Consider the following 26,948-nt stretch of genomic DNA (forward strand, 5'->3'; position numbering starts at 1 on the left):
CAGAGAGTTCCACTGCTAAACGGCTCTCACAGTCAGGAAGTTCTTCCTAATGTTCAGATGGAATCTCCACTCTTGTAGTTTGAAGCCGTTGTTCCGCGTCCTAGTCTGCAAGGAAGTAGAAAACAAGCTTGCTCCCTCCTCTCTGTGGCTTCCTCTCACATATTTATACATGGCTATCATATCCCCTCTGAGCCTTCTCTTCTTCAGGCTAAACATGCCCAGCTCCTTAAGCCGCTCCTCATAGGGCTTGTTCTCCAGACCCTTGATCATTTTAGTCGCCCTCCTCTGGACACATTCCAGCTTGTCAATATCTCTCTTGAATTGTGGTGCCCAGAATTGGACACAATATTCCAGGTGTGGTCTAACCAAAGCAGAATAGAGGGGTAGCATTACTTCCTTAGATCTAGACATTATGCTCCTATGGCATCCTTGAAGTGACGACTGACCTTGAAGGAGCTGGGGGTGGTGACGGCCGACAGGGAGCTCTGGCGTGGGTTGGTCCATGAGGTCACGAAGAGTCGGAGACCACTGAACGAATGAACAACAACATTCCCAGTAAAACTGATGGTGACTCATTGAGGTGCAGATTTTCATCTGCCTTGTTTGAATGAGAACTAAAAGCCAGCATGGTGTTTGGAGATGCTTTAAAACAACTGACTTTTAAAGTAGATGTAACTGTTTGTAGTCTGTGTGTATATTTATAGTTATTTTATTTTCCGGTATGGAATGCGTGCTGTATATATGTTGTACTCCACCCTGAGCCCCCTTCGGGGTGAGAAGGGCGGAACATAAATATTTCTAATAAATAAAACAAAAATTGAGCTCGAAATAAATTTGGTACACTTGAGGTTTTGATGGTACACTTGATATCCGACTTATACCTTTGCTCCTCAATCCATTGACCTGGTTGGGGATGGAAAATAGCAATACTGGTTCCTGCACACTGTGAAACACAGGAATAGTGGCGTAATGTAAAATAAATCATGTGTAGTTCATGTTTGATCAGTCCACACACTGCCTTGCCAGTGAAAGAAAAAATGCCACTGAGGTGAACAATAAATTCGGTTTTCTGACTATATTTTTAAGTGGCATTGAATCTTGCTGAAGTTGTAAGCCGCCTTGAGTCCCCCTACAGCAGACGTTCCCAACCTGTGGTCCGTGGAAGAACTAAAATATGGTCTGCAACCTCAGCGTTACTACACCATTGCAACAAGAGCGAGTGGTCTCACAAAACCCCAAAAACCCATCCTTTTTGGGCTCCTCTCAATTACACTTTTTCTATTCTATTTTGTATGTATTTTATACTGATGTATTTTTGTTATCTGCATTTTGTATTTTGCTGTATTGCACCTTGGTGCTTGGCCTCATGTTAGCCGCCCTGAGTCCCTTTTGGGGAGATGGTGGCGGGGTATAAATAAACATTATTATTATTATTATTATTATTATTATTATTATTATTATTATATGTATTTATAGCCCGCTTTATCTCTCCTGAAGGAAACTATATAAACTATATTTATAGTTTAAATATAGTTTTCTGTGGGTGAGCAGATGGCGACTACTGGATGGCATATGTTCTGAATAAGAAAATAGAGCTAAATAAAGGAAAAAAGGAAATGAAAGGAGGGAGGGAAAGATGGGAAGAAAGGAAAGGATAAAAGAGGGAAGGAGGAAAGGAAGGAAAAGAAGAAAGGAAAAGGAAGAAAAAAGGATGAGAGAGGATGAGAAGGAAAGAAGGCAGTGAGGGAAGAAAGAAAAGGAAGAGAGAAGTAGGAATGGAAAGAAGATAGGAAAGAAAATGGAAGAGGGAGAGATGATGACATGACAAGAGGATAGAAGAGAGAAAGGGAAGAAAGAAAAGGAAGAGAGGGAAGGGTGGAAGGGAGAGAGAAGGAAGAAAATAAAAGAATGGAAGGAAAACATGGAAAGGACAGAAAAAAAGATTTAAAGGGGCGCCATGGATGTGGGGAGGGGGATAGTGCAGCCCAGTGGCGAGGCAGCGGATGAAAGCCTCACCAGTGGCAGTAGGCTCTTGAGGGCCCAGAGAGCAGAGGTGATGGGGACGGGCCCCAGGAGCGGAGGAGGCAAAGGCAAAGTCCTCTTGGGGAAGTGCATACTGCTGCTTCTCCTGTCAACACACGCCCGCCTACCCACACTTTACCATTTTACACAAATGTAATGCGCACCCCATTTAGTCAAAAAAGGTGTGCCTTGTTGTTGTTGTTCATTCGTTCAGTCGTCTCCGACTCTTCGTGACCTCATGGACCAGCCCACGCCAGAGCTCCCTGTCGGCTGTCACCACCCTCAGCTCCTTCAAGGTCAGTCCAGTCACTTCAAGGATGCCATCCATCCATCTTGCCCTTGGTCGGCCCCTCTTCCTTTTGCCTTCCACTTTCCCCAGCATAATTGTCTTCTCTAGGCTTTGCTGTCTCCTCATGATGTGGCCGAAGTACTTCAACTCTAGTATCCTTCCTTCCAGTGAGCAGCCGGGCTTTATTTCCTGGAGGATGGACTGGTTGGATCTTCTCGCAGTCCAAGGCACTCTCAGAACTTTCCTCCAACACCACAGCTCAAAAGCATCGATCTTCCTTCGCTCAGCCTTCCCTAAGGTCCAGCTCCCACATCCGTAGGTGACAACAGGGAACACCATGGCTTTGACTAGGTGGATCTTTGTTGCCAGTCTGATGTCTCTACTCTTTACTATTTTATCGAGACTGGACATTGCTCTCATCCCAAGATAGGTGTGCCTTAGATTCACATAAATACGGTAATTATATTTTCTCAAGCAATTGGAAGTGACTAGTTGGGAAGCTGGTGTTAATTATACAAACACTGTTGTTTTCTTAGTCTACAGACAAACTTATTTATTTGGGAAATTTCTATATTGCCTTTCTCCAACAGACTCAAGGCGGTTTACAGCACCATTAAAGTACACAATATAAAATAAAACCATTATAAATCTCCCAGACTGGAACATAAGTCCTCCTTTGTAGGACATTGAAATAATCAGTTAAAATAGAATAGAACAATCTAAAACTTCTCATATGGAGATCAACACTATAAAGTACTATATATCTCAGGCTTCTTTGCAAAAGCTATTATTTCCTTAATATTTATTTATTTCAAACATTTGTACCTCGCCCTTCTCAACCCCCGGGGTTCCTTGAACTTAAATTTTGCAAAATAGATCAAATTCCCAAATTATAATAAAATCAATAATATATAACATTGGTGATTTTAAAATAACGACAAGGCTAGTGTTTTTCAGTTTAATGTGGATGAAAAGCATGTTTCCAGAAGCAGGGAAACTGCTAGTAAATGCTAGCCAGAGATATAATTTGCACAACAGGGGAAATAATAGTGCAAGCATCTTTTCTTTTGGCTTGGCCTCAACAGAAGCACTGTGTTCAATTCTGGAATCCCTGCTGAAAAGCAACATACACAAATTGGAAATGTGCAACCAAGGTGGTAAAGGATCTGGAAACAAAGCCCATGAGAACAAGTGATGGAATTACGTATGGTGTCTTTTTAAAATAAGTGACATAACAATTGTATTTAACCCTCTGAAAGACTGTCACAGGGAGCTTGCTTTCTGCTGCTCCAGACAACAGGACCTTCAACTTAGGGATTCAAATAACAAGAAAGAGGAATCTACCAAATCTTATGATACAGGTGTCCAGAGAAGCCAAAAGGTTGTCCACTCCCAAGTCAAAACAAGCAAGAAAACTGAACAGAGCTCGAAACTAAGAATTGTCTAAGATATGAGTCCAGAACCAAGCCAAGTGGTACCTGAAGCCAAGGGAACATATGTGTTCATCAGGAAAGGTTGAATGTATAGTCTATACCACAATGTCCAGAACATGCAATTTCTCTGTTGCAACTAATTTTATTAGTTTTGTCCCAGCTCTTTGGATGATACATCTCCTGTATGCAGTCTGTGATAGTTCAACAGGTATGAACCCCCCCAAAAATCATTTCCCACACGTCTAGCATGTTTTTTATCCTATGTGTGTTCTCTGGTACTTGTTAAGGGATGAAGTCACTGAGTAAAACATTTCCCATACTTCTGGCACTTTTACTCTTTCTTTCTTTCCTTTTTTTTTTTTGTGTTTCTCAAAGCGTGAACTGCAAACAAAACATTTCACACACTCCTAGCATATCTATGACTTCTGTCCTGTGTGAAGTCTTTTGTGTCTCACCAAGTTTGAACTGCAAGCAAAGCATTCTCCACACTCCTGGCATTGGTATGGCTTCTCTCCAGTATGGAGTCTTTTATGCTTCACCAAGGCTGAACTGTGAACAAAACATTTCCCACACTCTGGGCATTGGAATGGCTTCTCTCCTGTGTGAAGTCTTTTGTGGCTTATCAATTGCGAACTGTGAGCAAAACATTTCCCACACTCCTGACATTGGTATGGCTTCTCTCCTGTGTGGACTCTTTTGTGACTCGCCAAGTGTGAACTGTCAGAAAAACATTTTCCACACTCCTGGCACTGGTATGGCTTCTCTCCTGTGTGGAGTCTTTTGTGCCTCACCAGGGCTGAACCATCAGCAAAACATTTCCCACACTCTTGGCATTGGTATGGCTTCTCTCCTGTGTGGAATCTTTTGTGTGTCACCAAGTGTGAACTCTCAGCAAAACACTTCCCACATTCCTGGCATTGGTATGGCTTCTCTCCTGTATGGAGTCTTTTGTGCCTCACCAAGGTTGAACTGTGAGCAAAACATTTCCCACACTCATGGCATTGGTATGGCTTCTCTCCTGTGTGGAGTCTTTTGTGCTTCACCAAGTCTGCACTGAGAGCAAAACATTTCCCACACTCCTGGCATTGGTATGGCTTCTCTCCAGAGTGGAGTCTTTTGTGCCTCACCAAGTGTGAACCGTGTGCAAAACATTTCCCACACTCCTGGCATTGGTATGGCTTCTCTCCTGTGTGAAGTCTTTTGTGGATAATCAATTGTGAACTGTAAGCAAAACACTTCCCACACTCCTGGCATTGGTATGGCTTCTCTCCTGTGTGGACTCTTTTGTGACTCACCAAGTGTGAACTGTCAGAAAAACATTTTCCACACTCCTGGCATTGGTATGGCTTATGTCCTGTGTGGAGTCTTTTGTGTTTCACCAGGGCTGAACTGTCAGCAAAACATTTTCCACACTCCTGGCATTGGTATGGCTTCTCTCCTGTGTGGACTCTTTTGTGGCTTATCAATTGTGAACTGTAAGCAAAACATTTCCCACACTCCTGGCATTGGTGTGGCTTCTCTCCTGTGTGGACTCTTTTGTGGCTCACCAATTGTGAACTGTCAGCAAAACACTTACCGTACTCCTGACATTGGTATGGTTCCTGTACTGTGGGAAATCTCTCATGTTTCACCAGGCTTATGAAATCCTCGGTTCCCTCAAAGATTTCTTGTTGGCACAGATCTGGCAATGTGCAATCAAGCACACATTTTGCTGATACTTTCCATTGAAAATAGCTGTTCCCGGTATGGAGTGTCTTGTGAAGCACAAGTGCCACATTTTGGGTAAAACATTGCCCACATTCATTGCATTTGTAGGGCCTTTCTCTGGCAGAATTTTCATCTTCACTCTGGGCTTCCTGGTGTCTGCAAAGGCCCCCATTGTGCCCAAAATGCTTCCTGCATTTGGTGCGTACAGTGCTCTTCTCCCAGTTATCTACTGTGAAGAAAAAGAAAAGAAACAATCATTCCTAAGCATGATTGATAAGGATTCTAAGTGGTATAAGAAGTGGATTGAAAATATCCTTAAAACAACAGAGACATGGAGGAAAAGAAGATATAAATGTGTTGCTTCTCCACCCCTTGTTCCACTTGTTTGACTGCCTAGAACCTCTAAGGCAGAGATGATCAGGCATGGGCAAATCTTTTTGTCTTTAGCTCGTATTGTGGGTCCGGCCAGTAGGAAGGGCGGCTGTGCACATGCTTTTTATTTTTATTGTTTCATTTGATTTATATATGCGGTCGGACTGACGTTTGTACAATATTAATATGCTGAGGAGAAAAGTAGGATATAAATAAAGACATTATTATTATTATTATTATTATTATTATTATTATGTTATATATTTCTAACATATGTGACTGTGATGATTTAGGATAATACTGCATTTTGAAATAGAAATCCCCACGAGTGAGGGAGCCTTACCAAGAGAGTCCACCATCCCATGAATCTCCTCCATGATCTGCCCGTGCAAGGCTTTCTGACCAGGATTCAGGAGAGCCCACTCCTCCACGGAGAAATGGACAGCCACGTCCTCAAAGGCGATTGGGCCCTGGTGGAAAAAGAAAACATTTCCTTCTCAGAACACAGAAATGCTGGACCACACCAACAACCACCATGTCAGACTACACAGAGAAGCCATTGAAATCCACAAGCATGTGGACAATTTCAACAGAAAGGAAGAAACCATGAAAATGAACAAAATCTGGCTACCAGTATTAAAAAACTCAAAAATTATAACAGCTAAACAACAGAGAGGAAGAAACCAGGCACAGATTAACAGCTCCCAGCAACAGATTTTCCCAGGCTCAGGCAGGCCTTCAAATGCTAATGAAGGTGATCAGCTAAACATTCACACCTAACTGCAGCAGGGAAGAGCTCCTTGCCCCACCCCAGCCATTCCACAGATATATAAACCCATTTTTCCTACTTCCAACAGACCTCACACCTCTGAGGATGCTTGCCATAGATGCAGGCGAAACGTCAGGAGAAATGCCTCTAGAACATGGCTCTATAGCCCGAAAAAACCCACAAGAACCTAGTATTTCCTTCTCATATAAGGTCTATCAAGAAAAATAATTACAAGAAAACCTTTAAGGTAGACTCACATTCCTGCTAGCTGATGAAAGGAAGAGATATGTTGCTAAAAGGCTGGCTCTTATTATGTATTCATTGAATTCAGTATTCACCCTGTCCTTTTTATCCCATAGATAAGGTATGCCATCCATATCTTAAATTTGGGGCCCTTAATGTAAGGAACTCCTTATTATCCAATTTAATCCAATCCTTATTGTTGTTGTTTTTTCATTCAGTCACATCCGACTCTTTGTGACCTCCTGGACCAGCCCACACCAGAGCTCCCTGTCGGCCGTGGCCACCCCCAGCTCCTTCAAGGTCAAGCCAGTCCCTTCAAGTATACCATCCATCCATCTTGCCCTTGGTCGCCCCCTCTTCCTTTTTTCTTCCATTTTCCCCAGCATCATTGTCTTCTCTAAACTTTCCTGTCTTCTCATTATGTGGCAAAAGTACTTCATCTTTGCCTCTAATATCCTTCCCTCAACTAATATTAGCTGCTTCATAGTACTATCAGAAGTCTGGCAAAGCCTGGCTCCCTCTGTCTTTCCCATCAATCAGGTTCCTGTAAGCCAGTGGTTCTCAACCTGTGGGTTCCCAGATATTTTGGCCTTCAACTCCCAGAAATCCTAACTGCTGGTAAACCAAGTAGGATTGCTGGGAATTGTAGGCCAAACACCTGGGGACCAACGGGTTAAGAACCACTGCTGTAAGCCATTCTGCCTTTCCAAATGAATTTGACCACATCTCCATTTTCCAAATACCTTTACTCCCTTAGTAATCAGTACATTTTGAAACAGAAACAACAGGTAATACCATCATTTTTATAACTGCTATCCTCCCTAAACAGGTAAGTTGAAGTCTTTGCAAATTTTCAAGATCTACTTTGATCTCCTTCCATGTTTTGTCATAATTATTTTGGTAAAGTTTACTATTTTTGTTACCCATACTCTGATATATTTTACTTTTGGAACTACTTTACAATCAGTTAATTTCTCCAGTTTAACAATATTGCTTTTAGATAGGTTCTTAGTTAGAAATACCGATTTCTCTTTAGCACACTGCTAAATTCGTTGATAATCTCCAATAAAGTGTGTGTGGTTCTTAAAGGGTCCCTTAAGAAACAAACCACATCACCTGCGAACACCTTCCCATTAAATTCATACCATTTTACTTTAACACCTTTAATTTCACTAGCTTCTCTAATTCTGCTGTTAAAATCTCTAGGCTGGAGGTGTAGCACAGCTGGTAAATCATCAGTAGTTATAAGATCTATTAACCAAAAGGTTGCAAGTTCAAAGTCCCAGGTTGGCGTGAGCTGCCAACTGTCAGCCTAGCTCATTGGTTACCTCAGCAATTCAAAAACAGCTTTAGCTGTGATTAGAGAAATTAGGTACTGCTAAAAGCGGGGGAGGTGTCTTACGACACCATAAAGAAAGAAAATCAGAAAATGCTGGGTGACCAAAAGCAAGGAGGATAGAGCAACAGCACACCCTGGACTTGAGCCCAACCTTCCATGGCACCTCCTTCTGTTCTGTCTGTCTGTGCATTGTCTATACAAAGCGGCATTGAATGTTTGCCATGTATATGTACTGTGATCAGACCTGAGTCCCCTTCATGGTGAGAAGGGTGGAATATAAATAAAGTGTTATTATTATCATAATATTATTATTAATAATATCCAAATAAACAATAGAGGTGAGAGGGATTAGCCTTGTCGTGTCCCTTTTTTAATTTCTATATAATTTGACATTTGGTCATTTACTTTAAACTTGGCCCTTTGTCCCAGGCTTCATCATCAAACATCTCTAGAAACTCCCATTCAATTTTGTCTGTTTCTAGAGATGTTTGATGATGAAGCCTGGGAGAAATGACCCCCAGGCAGCTCCACTCCTCCTCTCCCAGGAATCCTTCTGCTTACCTGATTTAGTTCTACTTCATCACAAAGAGGAAGGAACGACTGGAGATTTGGCAACATCACTCCAGGCCCTAGAGAGAGAGAGCAAGTCCCAGAGGTTACAATTACGGTTCTAAAAAGAAATTGCCCTATCAACACAGGAGCATTCTCCAGCCCAAGAATATGTAAAGTTTTTGGGTTTATGATTTTTTTTATCTCAAGCAGTGTTTTAAGTAGCTTGAGTTTAAATTAATACTTGGCTTGGTATTTCAATTATTCTAAGAGCTGTAGCAAACTACTGGAAGTGAGAGCGAGCTTGTGCTCGAGCTCGCTCCGAAGCCCCGCCTTTTTCCCCCCGAGGCTGCTCTCTCTCTTGCTAGTGTGCCTGTTTTCCCTTGCTAGGGAAGCGATGCGAGTGTACTCTCGCAGTTGGCAGAATTCAACTGTGAGCGTACGCTCGCATCCCTGCCCACTGCAATGGAAAACAGGCATGCTAGCAAGAGAGAGAGCAGCCTCGGGGGGGGGGGGGGGGGAGGCGGGGCTTCGGAGCAAGCCCGAGCGCAAGCTTCCTGTAGTTTGCTGCGGCATGAGCGTATGCTCGCAACGCTGCCCTAGCAAAGGGAAAGAGGCGGAGAAAGAGGCAGAGCATCGCTCGTGCTGGCTTAGTTTGCTCTCCCAAAATCCTAGTTTGCTACGGCTCTAACGTTATTCTTTGCTGTCACTTTCATGGCTCATCTTACCTCCATGTCCCACCTGAGAAGATACCGAAGGGCTGATATTTCAGTCCCACCCAACTGTATGCAAATGTAGAAGTATAACAATAAAGACAACTGCAAATCACACTAAAATTACATCTTTTGCAGCCAAATGCCTACCTATAGACTCACCTCAAGGCCAAATGTGCACAGTCTCAATCTCAATTATATTGTGGATGTGCTACAATCACCCCAAAGGGGAACTGACACTAGCATAAAATCCCAAACTCCCGGAAGGGTTCCTTCTTACCCTCCAAGGTTGTAGCCCAATCTTCTTCCTGCTTGAGGCCCTTCTGCTGGAGACCCTGGGTGGAGTCTGATAGATGTTTCTCTGATTCAGAGAAATCAGGCTGGACTTTAGTGCAGTTACTTTGGGCCTAGAATTGCAAAAAATATACAAGACGTAGTAAAGAGAAAGATTAGAAAAGGATTTTTTCCCCAAATGTACAAAAACTGCTTTCTGAGATTGGCCATTTTGCTCCTCCCATCATTTTCAATACAATGTCTAGAGTCAGCAGTTTTGAGTAGAGGAGCAACCAAGCTTACAGTAGATATCGTCGTCGTCATATTTAATTACTTATTAATCGCCCTCCATCCAAGATGCTCTAGGCGATTTACATAGCAAAATTGTACAGGATAAAATACATACATACAGATATTAATAAATTAACATAGATCAAATGTTCTAGTAAAAAGCCAGGTCTTAAGTGCTAGAGTAAAAGGCCCTAAATCACGCATGGCTCTCATATGGGGAGGCAAGGAATTCCATAAGGCAGGGGCAGAAATAGAAAAAGCCCTGTGTCCGGTACTTTCCAAGTGCACTTCTCTAGGATCCGGTATATAAAGTAGATCACGTTGGGATGGTCGTGGCGACCTCTGACGATGGAAGAAGGAGAGACGATCTCTAAGATATGATGGACCCTGACTGTATAAAGTTTTAAAGGTCAGGACTAGCATCTTATACAGACCACGATGAACAATTGGAAGCCAATGTAGATATGGTGATAGAAGGAGGGGCAGAACTGGTGGGGGGAAAGGCAGAAGAAGCAGAGTCCAGCTTCTTCCTCACATTGGTCCCATTTTGGAAGAAAGGCAGAAAGTACATTTAATCTATCCATCAGTCCCAAAGTGAGTGAAGCCAAGAGGCAATGCTCTCACCCGTCCTTCCTGCTTCTCGTCCTCTACCCTAGTTTGAGACAAATGCCACACTTCCCCTTCCACCATTTTCAATGTGATATCTGGAGATCAACAAATTGAGTAGAGCAGCAACTGAGCTTACACTGGATATGGAGGTGAAAGCAGGAGGGGCAGAGCAGGGGGGGAAAGAGGCCGAGGGAGCAGAGTCTAGCTTCTCCCTCACATCAGTCCCATCTTGGAAGGAAGGCAGGATGTACATTTAATCTCTCCATCAGTCCCAACTTGAGTGAAGCCAAGAGGCAATGCTCTCACCTGTCCTTCCTGCTTCTCGTCCTCTGCCCGACTCAGGAGGAAGCCTTCCGCCAGGGCCACCGCCTGGGAAGAGGTCTCTGCCCCACACTCTCGGACCCAGCTCCCCATCTCTGGGGGCAGGATGCTCAGGAACTGCTCCAGGATCACCAGGTCCAGCATCTCCGCCTTGGTGTGTTGCTCTGGCTTCAGCCACTGGCGGCAGAGAGAGTGGAGGCGGCTGCAAACCTCTCTGGGTCCCTCGCCCTCTCGGAAGGAGGAATGCCTGAAGCGCTGGCGCTGTGTGTCTGAGCTATAAAGGTCCACACTCAGGAACTTATGTGTACTTTTTCCCCAGGATGCCCCACTGTTCCCAGGTTCTGCTTCTGGTCCAGATGAGTTGGCTTTCTCCATGATGGCACCACAAAGATGCTTTCCTCCTCCTCGTTTCCCTGAACAGGCTCTATTCCAACATTCTCAGACAACAATGAAAGAAAGGTAGAATTAGACCACCAGCTTTGAGAGGCTTTTCCTTGGAGAGTGAAATAACAAGCTCTTATTTATTGCAGAGCCAGATAATGCTGGGCCCTCTTTCCACTTGGGCCTCTGCTTCTCCGGCCTCCAGACCAACCTGGCCTGAATGCCTGAAGCGCTGGAGCTGTGTGTCTGAGCTATAAAGGTCCACACTCAGGAACGTATGTGTAGTTTGCTCCCAAGTCCTGCCTCAGGTCCAGGTGAGTTGGATCTCTGCATATTGAAATCACTCTTTGTTGAAGAAGCAAACTGGATCCAAGAAGCTCTTCCTCCTTCTTCTCTCAAGCAAAAGAAATCCCTGAACAGGTTCTAGTCCAGAATTCTCAGCCAACACTCTTATTTCCTCTGTGAAAGAAAGGCAGAATTAGACAACAAGAATTAGCTTCAAGAGGCTTTTTCTCTTGGAGATTATAAACCAAGCCCTGTATTTCTTTCAGAGCCCTTTGGAGAAGGTCTAGGAAGAAGACTCACCGGAAGGAGAAGAGAAAGGAAGAAGGGAAAAACTCTTCTCTTCTCTCCCAGCCAGGCAAGGAAGAGTGAAGTGGAGGGAGTATGGTTCCTAGAGGGACAAGAAAGGCTGGTGAAAGAAGGCCCACTTCCTTCCTGCCTCTCTGGGAACACACTCCCTCCCCTTAACCCTTCCTTGCCCAGTGTTACTCTGGAAGGAGGGGAAAGAGCTTCTCTCCAAAGCCCTGGAACCAAAGGACTCAAGATGAAGGCAGAGATCAGCATTTCTCATGTTAACTGGTGCTCCTTACAGAGAGAGGTCAACCTTCCTGTTTAAGGATCTCCATTGGCTGCCGTTTACCTTCCGATCCCAATTCAAGGTGCAGGTGCTTACCTACAAAGCCCTAAACGGTTTGGGACATGCCTACCTGCGTGACCGCATCGCTGTCTACAAACCTACGTGTTCCCTTCGTTCATCCGCGTTTGGTGGGGACGAGGGACAGGGCCTTCTCTGTGGTTGCCCCCCAACTTTGGAACACCCTCCCCAAAGATATCAGACTAGCACCCACGTTGGCAGTCTTTAGGAAGAGCTTGAAGACCTGGCTATTCCAATGTGCCTTTCCGGAATAGGAAAACTCCAGAAGTGCTGGACCACTCTCACAACCACCATGTCAGACTACACAGAGAAGCCATTGAAATCCACAAGCATGTGGACAATTTCAACAGAAAGGAAGAGACCATGAAAATGAACAAAATCTGGCTACCAGTATTAATAAACTCTAAAATTACAGCAGAAAAACAGCAGAGGGGAAACAAACAGGCACATGAAATCACCCTCAACAAAAGATTCCCCCCAGGCGCTACCAAGCCATTGAATGCAAATCAAGGTGATCAGCTGAAACATCCACAGCTAACCCCAGCAAAAAAAAAGTCCATTGTCCCACCACAGATATATAAACCAATTTTTCCTACTTCCAACAGACCTCATTACCTCTGAGGATGCTCGCCATAGATGCAGGCGAAACGTCAGGAGAAAAAAATGCCTCCAGAACATGGCCATATAGCCCAGGAAAAACCTACAACAACCCAACTCCAGCATTATGTCTCAGAAGCACTTTATTAGAGTTTTAAGATTCTCTGTACATTGCACTTGCCCTGAAATCCAACATACCACCTGTCACACCCAGCACTTTTTAATTTTGAACCCATTACTTGGCCCGGCCCTAGCTTTTACTGTGTTACGGTGTAATGTTTTGTTGTTAATGCTTTGTGTTTTTGGTTTTGCTTTGAGGTGTTTTGTTATGCTGTTGTGTTGAGGCCTTGGCCTTTGTAAGCCGCATCGAGTCCTTCGGGAGATGCTAGCGGGGTAGAAATAAAGTTTAATAATAATAATAATAACCTGGGGGTTGGTGAATCCTGGGGGGGGGGGGTCGCGAAGGGGTTTCAGAAGGGTCACCAAAGACCATCACAAAACACAGTATTTTCTGTTGGCCATGGGGGTTCTTTGTGGGAAGTTTGGCCCACTTCTATCATTGGTGGGATTCAGAATGCTCTTTGATTGTAGGTGAACTATAAATCTCAGCAATTACAGTCCCCCAATATCAAGGTCTATTTCCCCCAAACTCCACCAGTGTTCACATTTGGGCATATTGAATATTCATGCCAAATTTGGTCCAGATCGCTCATTGTTTGAGTCCACAGTGCTCCCTGGATGTAGGTAACTACAACTCCAAAACTCAAGGTCAATGCCCACCAAACCCTTCCAGTATTTTCTATTGGTCACAGAAGTCATAGCATCATAGAATCAAAGAGTTGGAAGAGACCTCATGGGCCATCCAGTCCAATCCCATTCTACCAAGAAGCAGGAATATTGCATTCAAATCACCCCTGACATGGCCATCCAGCCTCGGTTTAAAAGCTTCCAAAGAAGGAGCCTCCACCACACTCCGGGGCAGAGAGTTCCACTGCTGAACGGCTCTCACAGTCAGGAAGTTCTTCCTCATGTTCAGAAGGAATCTCCTTTCTTGTAGTTTGAAGCCATTGTCCCATTGCGTCCTAGTCTCCAAGGAAGCAGAAAACAAGCTTGCTCCCTCCTCCCTGTGGCTTCCTCTCACATATTTATACATGGCTATCATATCCCCTCTCAGCCTTCTCTTCTTCAGGCTAAACATGCCCAGCTCCTTAAGCCGCTCCTCATAGGGCTTGTTCTCCAGACCCTTGATCATTTTAGTCGCCCTCCTCTGGACACATTCCAGCTTGTCAATATCTCTCTTCAATTGTGGTGACACAATATTCCAGGTATGGTCTAACCAAAGTGGAATAGAGGGGTAGCATGACTACCCTGGATCTAGACACTAGATTCCTGTTGATGCAGGCCAAAATCCCATTAGCTTTTTTTGCCGCCACATCACATTGTTGGCTCATGTTTAACTTGTTGTCCACGAGGACTCCAAGATATTTTTCACACGTACTGCTCTTGAGCCAGGCATTGTCCCCCATTCTGTATCTTTGCATTTCGTTTTTCCTGCCTAAGTGGAGTATCTTGCATTTGTCCATGCCAAGTTTGGTCCAGATCCCTCATTGTTTGAGTCCATAGTGCTCTCTGGATGTAGCTGATCTGCAACTCCCAAACTCAGGGTCAATGCCCATCAAACCCTTCCAGTATTTTCTGTTGGTCATGGAAGTCCTGTGTGCCACGTTTGGGGAGTTCAGAATGCTCTTTGATTGTAGGTTAACTTTAAATCCCAGCAACTACAACTCCCAAATGATAAAATCAACCCCCCCCCCCCCCAACCCCACCAGTATTCAAATGTGGGTGTATCAGGTATTTGTTATGGTTGGGGATCACCACAATATAAAGGAACTGCATTAAGGGGTCGTGACATTAGGAAGGTTGAGAAGCACTGGCATAGATAGAGTCAATGCAAATACCTCCTGCATATCAGATATTTTCATTAAAATTAATAACAGAAACAAAATTACAGTTATGAAGTAGCAATGAAAATAATTGGGTTGTTGTAGGTTTTCCCAGGTTATATGGCCATGTTCTGGAGGCATTCTCTCCTGACGTTTTGCCTGCATCTATGGCAAGCATCCTCAGAGGTAGTAAGGTCTGTTGGAAGTAGGAAAATGGATTTATATATCTGTGGAATGACCAGGGTGGGACAAAGGACTTCTGTCTCCTGGAGCTAGGTGTGAAGCCTTCGACAATACAATGAAAATAATGTTATGGTTGGGGATCACCACAATATAAGGGAACTGTAATTAAGGGGTCACAGAATTAGGGAGGTTGAGAAACAGTGTCATAGATAGAGTCAAGGGAAAAAAATTCTGTATTCATAGGTTAGTTAATTAGATATATTCTCTCTCTCTCAAACCATTGCTTCCAGGGCTCCTTTTTCCCAAGTGGGAGGAACACAGACTTGGGTGGGAGAGACAACCAAAGCCCCCACCACAAGCAGGCTCTTCATTGCCCACAGCCATTGAGACGTCACTAGCTGCAATAGCTGTTCTCCAAAGCCGCCCTCTGCCAAGGCCCGGGAATCTTCATTCAGAGTTTGGTTAGAAGGGTATCACAGATTTTCACATTTCACCCTTGCAAATGACTACTAAAAAGGAGTGGCAGATATAGTGGAGTGAGTAGATATCCCCAGCTTATCCCCAGTACAACTGACAGTGACACATTGAGGTGAAGATTTTCATCCTTGAGAGCAGTACGTGTGAAAAAGATCTTGGAGTCCTCGTGGACAACAAGTTAAACATGAGCCAACAATGTGATGTGGCGGCAAAAAAAGTCAGTGGGATTTTGGCCTGCATCAATAGGAGCATAGTGTCTAGATCTAAGGAAGTAATGCTACCCATGCTCTATTCTGCTTTGGTTAGACCACACCTGGAATATTTTGTCCAACTCTGGGCACCACAATTGAAGAGAGATATTGACCAGCTGGAATGTGTCCAGAGGAGGGCAACTAAAATGATCAAGGGTCTAGAGAGCAAGTCCTATGAGGAGAGGCTTAAGGAGCTGGGCATGTTTAGCCTGGAGAAGAGAAGGCTGAGAGGAGATATGATAGCCATGTATAAATATGTGAGAAGAAGCCACAGGGAGGAGGGAGCAAGCTTGTTTTCTGCTTCCCTGGAGACTAGGACGCAATGGAACAATGGCTTCAAACTACAAGAAAGGAGATTCCATCTGAACATGAGGAAGAACTTCCTGACTGTGAGAGCCGTTCAGCAGTGGAACTCTCTGCCCCAGAGTGTGGTGGAGGCTCCTTCTTTGGAAGCTTTGGAAGTCAAAGTTTGTGTGCAAGGGAGGACAGATGTAGGATGGAGGAGTTTGTGGCAGCTTTATGATTGGCTGCCGCTGTGGTGCTATTTGTATATGGTCTCTGATTGGCCAGCCACAACAGGACCCCCTGGTGGCGAAGAGGGTTAATGAGAGAAGCAGGGACATGTATGTGACAGCTTTCTGATTGGCTGCCACTGTGGTACTATTTGCATATGGTCTCTGATTGGCCAGCCTGAAAGTTCCAAGATTATGAGGTTGACAAGACAGGAGAGAAAAAGGCCTTAGGCTGTGTCAGAAAATTACCAATACAGACCAAACTTGGCAAACAGAGCCCCCATGACCCACTCTACATCCTACTGCAGTTTGGAGGAGGATGGACCATGGATGATGGGACTTGCAGTTCTATCTCACTTTCTGAGACCTCAGTGAACTTCATCCAATGACTGATCAAGACCAAACTTGGCACATAGACCTCTCATGACCCACTTTACGTCCTGTTGTGGTTTGGCCGGGGATGGACCATGGATTATGGGACTTGCAGTACCTTTGCTCAATTTCTGACACCACTGCAATCCTCATCCAGTTACTGATAAAGACCAAACTTGGCACACTGAGTCTCCATGACGCACTCTCCATCCTGCTGTGGTTTGGAGAAGGATGCACCATGGACGATGGGACTTGCAATATGTGCACTCCCTTCCTAAGACCAATACAACTGCCAACAATGATGGATCAGGACCACAATTCACACTGAGAGCCCGCCTGACCCACTCTACATCCTGGTGCGGTTTGGAAGAATTTGGCGATGGATGATGGGACTAGCAGTCACTTCACTCACTTCCTGAGACCACTGAGACCCTCGCCAATGACTGATCAAGACCAAACTTGGCACACAGAGCCCCTATGACCCACTCTACATCCAGGTGCACTTTCGAAGATGACAGACCATGGATGATAGGACTCCAAGTACCTCCATTCCCTTCCCAAGACTTCTGCAACCCTCATATAATATCCCAGGGTTCTGTGCAGTGCAATTAAAAGCTATTATTTCCTTAATATTTATTTATTTATTTCAAACATTTGTACCCTGCCCTTCTCAACCCCCAGGGCTCCTTGAACTTAAATTTTGCAAAATAGATCAAATTCCCAGTCTACAACAAAGTCAATAATATATAACATTGGTGATTTTAAAATAACAACAAGGCTAGTGTTTTTCAGTTTAATGTGGATGAAAAGTGTGTGCTCCAGAAGCAGGGAAACTGCTAGTAAATGCTAGCCAGAGATATAATTTGCACAACAAGGGAAATAATAGTGCAAGCATCTTTTCTTTTGGCTTGGACTCAAAAGAAGCACTGTGTTCAATTCTGGAATCCCAGCTGAAAAACAACATTCACAAACTGGAAATTTGCAACCAAGGTGGAATTACATATGGTTTCTTTTTAAAATAAGTGACATGACAATTGTATTTAACCCTCTGAAGGATTGTCACAGGGAGCTTGTTTTCTGCTGCTCCAGATAACAGGACCTCCAACTTAGGGATTTAAATAACAAGAAAGAGGAATCTACCAAATCTTATGATATGGGTGTCCAGAGAAGCCAAAGAGTTCTCCAAAACAGTCCCAAGTCAAAACAAGCAAGAAAACTGAACAGAGTTTGAAACTAAGAAGAGAATTGTCTTAAGATATGAGTCCAAAGTCAAGCCAGGTGACACTGGAAGCCAAGGGAATAACACCATGAAGTTTTTTTTGTGGTTCCCCAAGCATGAACTGCAAACAAAACATTTCACACACTCCTGGCATATCTATGACTTCTGTCCTGTGTGAAGTCCTTTGTGCCTCACTAAATTTGAACTGCGAGCAAAACATTCTCCACACTCATGGCATTGGTATGGCTTTTCTCCAGTATGGAGTCTTTTGTGGCTCACCAAGGCTGAACTGTGAGCAAAACATTTCCCACACTCAAGGCATTGGTATGGCTTCTCTCCTGTGTGCAGTCTTTTGTGACTCACCAATGCTGAACTGTCAGCAAAACATTTCCCACACTCCTGGCATTGGTATGGCTTCTCTCCTGTGTGGAGTCTTTTGTGTTTAACCAAGTCTGAACTGTGAGCAAAACATTTCCCACAGTCCTGGCATTGGTATGGCTTCTCTCCTGTGTGGAGTCTTTTGTGCCTTACCAAGGCTGAACCATCAGAAAAACATCTCCCACAGTCCTGGCATTGGTATGGCTTCTCTCCTGTGTGGAGTCTTTTGTGCTTCACCAAGTGTGTACTGGAAGCAAAACATTTCCCACAGTCCTGGCATTGGTATGGCTTCTCTCCTGTGTGGAGTCTTTTGTGCCTCACCAAGTGTGAACTATATGCAAAACATTTCCCACAGTCCTGGCATTGGTATGGCTTCTCTCCTGTGTGGAGTCTTTTGTGGATCACCAATTGTGAACTGGAAGCAAAACATTTCCCACACTCTTGGCATAAGTATGGTTTCTCTCCAGTGTGGAGTCTTTTGTGCTTCACCAAGTCTGATTTGTATGCAAAACATTTCCCACACTCTTGGCATTGGAATGGCTTCTCTCCTGTGTGAAGTCTTGTGTGGCTTATCAATTGTGAACTATAAGCAAAACATTTCCCACACTCCTGGCATTGATATGGTTTCTCTGCTGTGTGCAGCATTTTGTTGCTCACCAATTGTGAACTGTAAGCAAAACAATTTCCATACTCTTGGCATTGGTATAGTTCCTGTCCTGCATGAAATCCCTCATGTTTCACCAAGCTTATGAAATCCTCAGTTCCTCCGAAGATTCCTTGTTGGCACAAATCCGGCAATGTGTAATCAAGCACACATTTTGCTGATACTTTCCATTGAAAATAGCTGTTCCCAGCATGGAGTGTCTTGTGAAGCACAAGTTCCCCATTTTGGGTAAAACATTGCCCACATTCATTGCATTTGTAGGGCCTTTCTCCTGCAGAATCTTCATCTTCACTCTGGGCTTGCTGGTGTCTCCAAAGGCCCCCGTTGTGCCCAAAATGCGTCCTGCATTTGGTGCGTACACTGCTCTTCTCCCAGTTGTCTACTGTGAGGAAGAAGAAAAGAAACAATCATTTCTAAGCATTTTTGATAAAGACTCTAAGCAGGATAAGAAGTGGATTGAAAATATTCTTAAAACAACAGAGACACGGAGGGGGAAAAAAATATAAATATCGCTTCGGTCAGCAGCTCAGCACTTTAACCCACTGCGCCACCAGGAAATCCTCAAACCACCTATTTTCCATAATTTTCCATACTTCTTTTGTCTTCAGAGGAGAACAGAACATAGAATGCATTATATTACAAGTCACCATCTTGCAATCGACTGAAGCTAGGAGCTGTTTGTGTGCTGGGAGAGGCAGCGTAGAAAGAGAGCTTAGGCTTAAGACATGCAAAGGCTGCCCTGCCTGGTTGGGAGGTAAAACTAAGTTGAATACCACACCGATAATAAGATGTACAGCTGCGTCTGCATTCAGAAGCCAAGGAGAAAAGTGGGTTATAAATAAAGAATTATTATTATTATTATTATTATTATTATTATTATTACTATTATTACTCTTATATATTTCTAAAATAAGCTCTGCCTTGAGGACCCTCAGTGACAATGACGATTTAGGTTAATACTGCATTTTGAAATAGAAAAATCCCCATGAGTGAAGGAGCCTTACCTAGAAAGTCCACAATCCCATGAATCTCTTCCATGATCTGCATGTGCAAGATTTTCTGATCAGGATTCAGGAGAACCCATTCCTCCAGGGAGAAATCAACAGCCACTTCCTCAAAGGCGATTGGGCCCTGGTGGAAAAAGAACACATTTCCTTCCACATAAGGGCTATCAAGAAAAATAATTACAAGATACCCTTTAAAGCAGACATACATTCCTGTTGTTTGATAGGTAAAGGGCTAAGGCCTCCATGCCCCAATGGTAAGCTTTGTAGAGACAACAGGTTGGTCACAATCAGAACCATTTCTTTACTGATATGCAGAATCAGAAGTGGAATCTGGACATGTTCCAGCTTTTATTATGGTGTCCTAAACTGGTCACAATGTGATTCCAAGTGAGGTCTCACCAAAGCAGAAAGGTCACCATGACCTCCCTTAATCTAGACACTAATTCCTTTGGATGCAGCCAAAAATCCCATAATATTTTAAGTTGGTGCATCACATTGTTGGCTCATGTTCAACTTGTGGTCTACTAACACTCCAAGATCCCTTTCATATGAACTGTTGTCAAACCAGGTGTCAACCATCCTGTATCTGTGCATTGCATTTCTCTCCGGCCTAAGTGTACTACCTTACATTTATTCTTGTTGAAATAAATATTGTTATATTGGCCCAGCTCTTGAACAGGCCATTTTGAATTCTGAATATGTCTTCAAGAGTATTAGCTATCCCTGCTAATTTGGTGATATCTGAAAATATGATACGCATGTTGGACAGTACTGGGCCCAGGACAGAACCCTGCGGCACTCCACCAGTCAGTCCTTTTACAGAATGAAGAGGAACTATTGGTGAGCACCCTTTGGGCTCAGTCACTCAACCAATTACAAAGCCACCTAACAGTAGTATTCTCTAGCCAATTTTTACGAGTTGTTTGTAAAACTATGGGAGGCCTTTCCAAAGGTCTTACTGAAATCACGATGTGCTACATCTACTGCATTTCCTTCATCTACCAAGCTTGTAACTCTATTAATAACAAATTCGTCTGGCATGACTTGTTGTTGAGAAACCCATGTTCCCTTTTAGTGATTACAGCATTTTTTTCTAGGTGATTCCAGACTGCGTTCTTAATGATCTGCTCCAAAATCTTTCCTGTTATTTATATGGATGGAAATTGTTGCAGGTCTTCTTTTTTGCGCATTCTTAAAGATAAACACAAACTTTGTCTCCTCCAGTCTGCTCAGTCACATAATGAGAAGAGAAGAAAGCCTAGAGAAGACAATGATGCTGGGGAAAATGGGAGGGAAAAGGAAGAGGGGCCGACCAGGGGCAAGATGGCTGGATGGTATCCTTGAAGTGACTGGATTGACTCTGAAGGAGTTGGGGGTGGTGATGGCTGACAGGGAGCTCTGGCATGGGCAGGTCCATGAGGTCAGGAACAGGCGGAAGCAAATGAACAAATAACAACAACTTGAATAAATAGCTCATATGGCCTTTCTAAAGTGTTGACCCACTCCAGAATAGTCCAGTACTTTAATCATATAGTCCCACTGCATGTTATCAAATGCTTTCTCTGTATCTAAGAATAGTAACACGATCTCTCCGCTTGAGTCTTGTTCAATGTTCTCCATTATCTCTGTCACCATCCACACCATTCCCCCTTTCCATTTCCAGAGCTCCCTGTCAGCCGTCACCACTCCCAGTTCCTTCAGAGTCAATCCAGTCACTTCAAGGATAACATCCAGCCATCTTGCCCCTGGTCGGCACATGTTCCTTTTAAATCTTAGCTCAGATTAAAGGTCTTTGAACATCCATCCTGGTTTCTTTAGATTTCTCTTAGTTTTTCCTTCTTGTTGGCACTGTTTGCAATTATGGTTTCAGTATTTCACTTTTAAGAAACTCCCATTCAATCTTGTTTGTTTCAACAGATGTTGATGATTAAACCTGAAGCAAATGACCCCCAGGTAGCTCAGCCCTCCTCTCCCAGGAATCCTTCTGCTTACCTGATTTAGTTCCACTTCATCACAAAGGGGGAGAAACCACTGAGGATTTGGCAACAACATCATTCCAGGCCCTGGAAAGAGCGAGCAAGGGGTGGAAAGCTGATCACATAAACATGTCTCAGAGGTTACAATTATGGTCCTAAAAAGAAATGACCCTATGTACACAGGAGCGTTCTCCAGCCAAGGCATATGTAAAGTTTTGAAGTTTAGGACTTTTTCATTTCATGCAGTGCTGTGAATAGGTTGGATTGAAACTACCCCGCCACCATCTCCCCAAGGGGACTCAGGGTGGCTTACATGAGGCCACGCCCATCAATACAATGTACAAAATATATCACAAAAACACAACAGAAAATAAAAAATAAAATAACCTAAAATACAAAACCAATGTATATGAGCGACACAACAACCTTAGCTTCGGGTTTCACCTGGTAACATACCGTACGGCTGATATTTCAGTCCCACCTAACAGTATGCAAATGTAGAAGTATAGAAATAAAGAAAATTGCAAGTCACACTGAAATTACATCTTTTGCAACCAAATCCCTACCTACTGTATAAACTCATCTCAAGGCCAAATCTCAAATATATTGTGGATGTGCTACAATCACCCCAAAGGGGAACAGACACTAGCATAAAATCCCAAAACTCCCGGAAGGGTTCCTTCTTACCCTCCAAGGCTGCAGCCCAATCTTCTTCCTGCTTGAGGTCTTTCTGCTGGAAACTCTGGGTGGCGTCTGATAGATGTTTCTCTGATTCAGACACATCAGGAAGGATATCAATGCAGTTACTTTGGGCCTGGAATTGCACAGCATGTACCAGAAATAGTTTGGAGAAAGATTAGAAAAGAATTTTTCCAAATTTACAAAAACCACATCCTGAGATTGGCAATTTTGCCCCTCCCATCATTGTCAATATAATATCGGGAGTCAACAGAGGAGCAACCAAGCTTACAGTGGATATGGAAGTGAGAGCAGGAGGGGCAGAGCAGGTGGGAAAAGGGGCAGAGGGAGCACAGTCTAGGTTCTCCCTCACATTTGGTCCCATCTTGGAAGAAAGGCAGGAAGTGTGTTTAATCTATCCATCAGTCCCAAGTTGAGTGAAGCTAAGAGGCAATGCTCTCACCTGTCCTTCCCGCTTCTCGTCCTCTTCCCGACTCAGGAGGAAGCCTTCCGCCAGGGCCACCGCCTGGGAAGAGGTCTCTGCCCCACACTCTCGGACCCAGCTCCCCATCTCTGGGGGCAGGATGCTCAGGAACTGCTCCAGGATCACCAGGTCCAGCATCTCCGCCTTGGTGTGTTGCTCTGGCTTCAGCCACTGGCGGCAGAGAGAGTGGAGGCGGCTGCAAACCTCTCTGGGTCCCTCGACCTCCCGGTAGGAGGAATACCTGAAATGTTGGCGCTGTGTGTCTGAGCTATACAGGTCCACCCTCGGGAACCTCTGTGTAGTTTTTCCCCAAGATGCTCCACTGCTCCCAAGTTCTGCTTCAGGTCCAGGTGAGTTGGGTCTCTCCATGTTGAAGCAAACTGGATACAAAGTGCTCTTCCCCCCTCTTCTCTTAAGGGAACGAAATCCCTCAACAGGCTCTACTCCAAAATTCCCAGCCAAAAATCACATTTTCTCTGTGAAAGAAATGCACAATTAGACAACGGGCTTCGGAAGGCTTGTTCTTAGAGAGTAAAAAAACAAAACAAAAACCAAGCTCTTTATTTATTTCAGAGCCAGGTAATGCTGGGCCCTCCTTTCACTTTGGCCTCTGTTTCTCCAGCCAACTGATCCACCCAGCCTCACTGAGCTCCCATTCAGTCCCAACCCACACTGAATCCCCCCCCCCCCCCATGATTCCTTCAGCTGGTGCCTCGTGATCTATAGCCTTTATTTATTTATTTATTTAAAAAGTTTCTATCCCGATCTTCTCTACCTCCGTAGAGGGACTCAGACCGGCTAACAGCAAGGATTCAATGCTAACAGTAAAAATCTAAAACATCATATATCGACAGTAAATTAACAAATACATATAAGATAATTACATAAAGGCTGTTCGCCAAGATAAAAACATGTCCAACTCAGTCCATATATTCAGTCAATATATTGTGGTCAATAACTTTGGTTGATTACTGGTCTCAACCATCATTCTGCAAAGGCCTTGTTCCACAGCCAGGTTTTCACTAGCTTCCTAAAGGTCAGGAGGGAGGGGGCAGATCTAATTTCATTCCGGAGGGAATTCCATAGCTGGGGGGCCATCACAGAAAAGGCCCTGTCTCTCGTTCCCACCAGATGCGACTGTGAAGGTGGCGGGACCGAGACCAGGGCCTCTTCAGACGATCTTAACACTCTTGATGGTTCATAGGGGAGAATATGTTTGGACAGGTAAACTGGGCCAGAACCGTATAGGGTTTTGTAGGTTAAGACCAGCACTTTGAATTGTGCTTGGAAGCTAATTGGCAGCCAGTGGAGCTGGTGCAACAAGGGAGTTGTGAGCTCCCTGTACCCCACTCTCCTTAGTAGCCTGGCTGCCGAGCGTTGGACTAATTGCAGATTCCAGGCAGTCTTCAGAAGCAACCCCACATAGCCTTCCTTGTAAAGAAGAACCAAGAGACTTTGAAACAAGAGACAAAAATCCATCTAATAACCAAAGTAAAATATTTGTAAATCCAGATGACAACAAATCAAATAGCATTCTGAACCTTTCTGATAGATTTGGACCAAACTTATTTTATTTATTTATTTGCTTTATTTCTATACCGCATTTTTCAGCCCAGTCAGGCAACTCAATGCGGTTTACACAATACAGATTATCACAACAATGTCATAGGCAATTAAAACACATCATATACAACAGACAAAATCAACAACAATGATCAAATCATGTCATAACGCCTCAATGAAATCAGATCCGTTCTCATAATCCTTGTGCCATTCCTATGTTCAATTTTACCGTCTTTCTGTGTTCAGTTGCACTGTTTAGCCAAACGCTTGTTCATAAAGCCAAGTCTTAACCTTCCTCCGAAATGCCAACAACGAAGGGGCCTGTCTGATGTCTACAGGTAAGGCATTCCATAGCCGAGGGGCCACCACCGAGAAGGCCCTGTCCCTCGTCCCCGCCAGACGCGCCTGTGACGCAGGCGGGACCGAGAGCAGGGCCTCCCCAGACGATCTTAATGTCCTAGTTGGTTCATAGGTGGAGATGCGTTCGGAGAGGTAAGTGGGGCCGGAACCGTTTAACTTCCCACACAGAGCCCCCCAAACCCAACAGAAAATACTGTATTTTCCAATGGTCTTTGGCGGCCCCTCTGACACCCCTTCGTGACCCCCCCCCCAGGGGTCCCGACCCCCAGGTTGAGAAACACTGCTCTTAGGTGATGTGAATAACAATAATAGTGCTTGGGTTGAAGATGCAGCTGTAATAGTCATAACCAATACAAGCCTTCTCTTCCCCCCTCCTTTCCCTTCCCCTTCCTTGGTGACATAGTAGCCATTTAGGTACTTCTAATCTACTAATTACAGCTCTGCCACCCTCCTCCCCTTCATTTTTCTTTGGGTGGGAAACATCTTTTCCTCTGAAATGTGTAATACAAACTTAAGGGGAGAAAAGAGGACCCAGGCAGGCAGGTGAGTGGGTTGGCAGGGGAAAGCCATGGGCCTCTCTCTCCCTCCAAGGATCCTCCATTGGAGAACCTGGTGACCCCCAACCCCAGGTGAGTCCAAGCCTGGGCCTACCTTGGCCCTCCCTCCAGGTGTTTTGGGCTTCAGCCTCCCTTTGGCCCCTTGGAGAAGGAATGGGAAGAAGACTCACCAGAAGGAGGAGGGGGAGGAGGAAAGAGAGAGGCTCAGAGGAGGAAGTGGAGGAGGAAAGAGAGTCTGACAGGCCAAACTCTCCTCTCCCAGCCAGGCAAGGAAGGGTGAAGGGGAGAGAGTTTGGTTCCTAGAGGGACAAGAACGGCGGCTCTAAGGAAACCCACTTCTTTCCTGCCTCTCTAGGAACCAAACTCTCTCTCTCTCCTTAACCCTTCCTTGCCCAGCGTGACACTGGAAGGAGGGGCAAAGTCCTCCTGGGCAACAAGTTAAACAAGAGCAGCTTTGAAAAGCCAATGAGATTTCTTTCTTTCTTTCTTTTTCTTCCTACTTTCCCTTCTACCTTCCCTAGTAATTTCGAGTTTTATATATCTATATATAATTATTTTATTTTATTTCAAAATTATTAGTCTATTTGCAGAAGCATTTCTTTTCTTTCTTTTAAAAATATTTTTATTGATAATTATATTTCGTTTTGTGGGTAGATTTCTACATTGGGTTGTTGTAGGTTTTTCAGGTTGCATGGCCATGTTCTAGAAGCATTCTCTTCTGACATTTCGCCTGCATCTATGGCAAGCATCCTCAGAGGTCATGAGGTCTGAGGATGCTTGCCATAGAGGCAGGCGAAACGTCAGGAGAGAATGCTTCTAGAACATGGCCATGCAACGTGAAAAACCTACAACAACCCAATGTTGTGAGGTCTGAGGATGCTTGCCATAGATGCAGGCAAAACATCAGGAGAGAATGCTTCTAGAACATGGCCATGCAACCTAAAAAACCTACAACAACCCAATGTTGTGAGGTCTGAGGATGCTTGCCATAGATGCAGGCGAAATGTCAGGAGAGAACGCTTCTAGAACATGGCCATGCAACCCGAAAAACGTACAACAACCCAATGTTGTGAGGTCTGAGGATGCTTGCCATAGATGCAGGCGAAACATCAGGAGAGAGTGCTTCTAGAACATGGCCATGCAGTCTGAAAAACTTACAATAACCCAATGTTGTGAGGTCTGAAGATGATTGCTATAGATGCAGACGAAACGTCAGGAGAGAATGCTTCTAGAACATGGCCATGCAACCCGAAAAACCTACAATTCAGTGATTCCAGCCATGAAAAGCCTTTGACAATACAGATTTGTACCTTTCATACATACACGTTAATAAAGTCCACAGCAGAGGCTAGAAATGGAAATTGAGATAGTTTGGGATGATACAAATCAGACATTTCTAATTATTATCATTTATAATTTTAAAGAGCCAGTATATGGAAAAAGTTTGAATATTGAGATACGAGGGCTGGATACGGCTCT

At 44.2% G+C, this 26,948-nt stretch overlaps 1 protein-coding gene across 2 annotated transcripts; it reads right to left on the reverse strand.

Annotated features, from left to right (window-relative positions):
* Positions 1–3,235: 3,235 nt before the first annotated feature.
* LOC132765981 (zinc finger protein 708-like) lies at positions 3,236–25,750 on the reverse strand. Of its 2 annotated transcripts, none has more exons than XM_067465226.1 (6): positions 25,640–25,750; positions 22,969–23,465; positions 9,717–9,843; positions 8,736–8,803; positions 6,167–6,293; positions 3,236–5,680 (listed from the first exon to the last, which is right to left on the reverse strand). In XM_067465226.1, exons 2-6 carry the CDS (start codon positions 23,356–23,358, stop codon positions 4,161–4,163), a joined length of 2,232 nt encoding a protein of 743 aa, XP_067321327.1. In that variant the 5' UTR covers positions 23,359–23,465; positions 25,640–25,750; the 3' UTR covers positions 3,236–4,160. The 2 variants fall into 2 exon arrangements, with proteins under 2 accessions (XP_067321327.1, XP_067321328.1); XM_067465227.1 differs by lacking the exons at positions 22,969–23,465; positions 25,640–25,750 and adding exons at positions 10,916–11,770; positions 11,897–11,980.
* Between the last annotated feature and the right edge of the window lie 1,198 nt (positions 25,751–26,948).

Source organism: Anolis sagrei, chromosome 2, assembly GCF_037176765.1.
Source record: "Anolis sagrei isolate rAnoSag1 chromosome 2, rAnoSag1.mat, whole genome shotgun sequence".
In the NCBI taxonomy this organism is placed as follows: Eukaryota; Metazoa; Chordata; class Lepidosauria; order Squamata; family Dactyloidae; genus Anolis; species Anolis sagrei.

Bases quoted from the DNA above. Each gene is read 5' to 3' on its own strand.
- LOC132765981 (XM_067465226.1), bottom strand. From the start codon at position 23,358: ATGGAGAGACCCAACTCACCTGGACCTGAAGCAGAACTTGGGAGCAGT. The intron at 8,804-9,716 runs GTAAGAAGGAAC...CTCTCTCTCTAG, and splicing joins TTGGGCTACAACCTTGGAGG to GGCCTGGAGTGATGTTGCCA. The intron at 5,681-6,166 runs GTAAGGCTCCCT...TTTTCTTCACAG, and splicing joins TGGGATGGTGGACTCTCTTG to TAGATAACTGGGAGAAGAGC.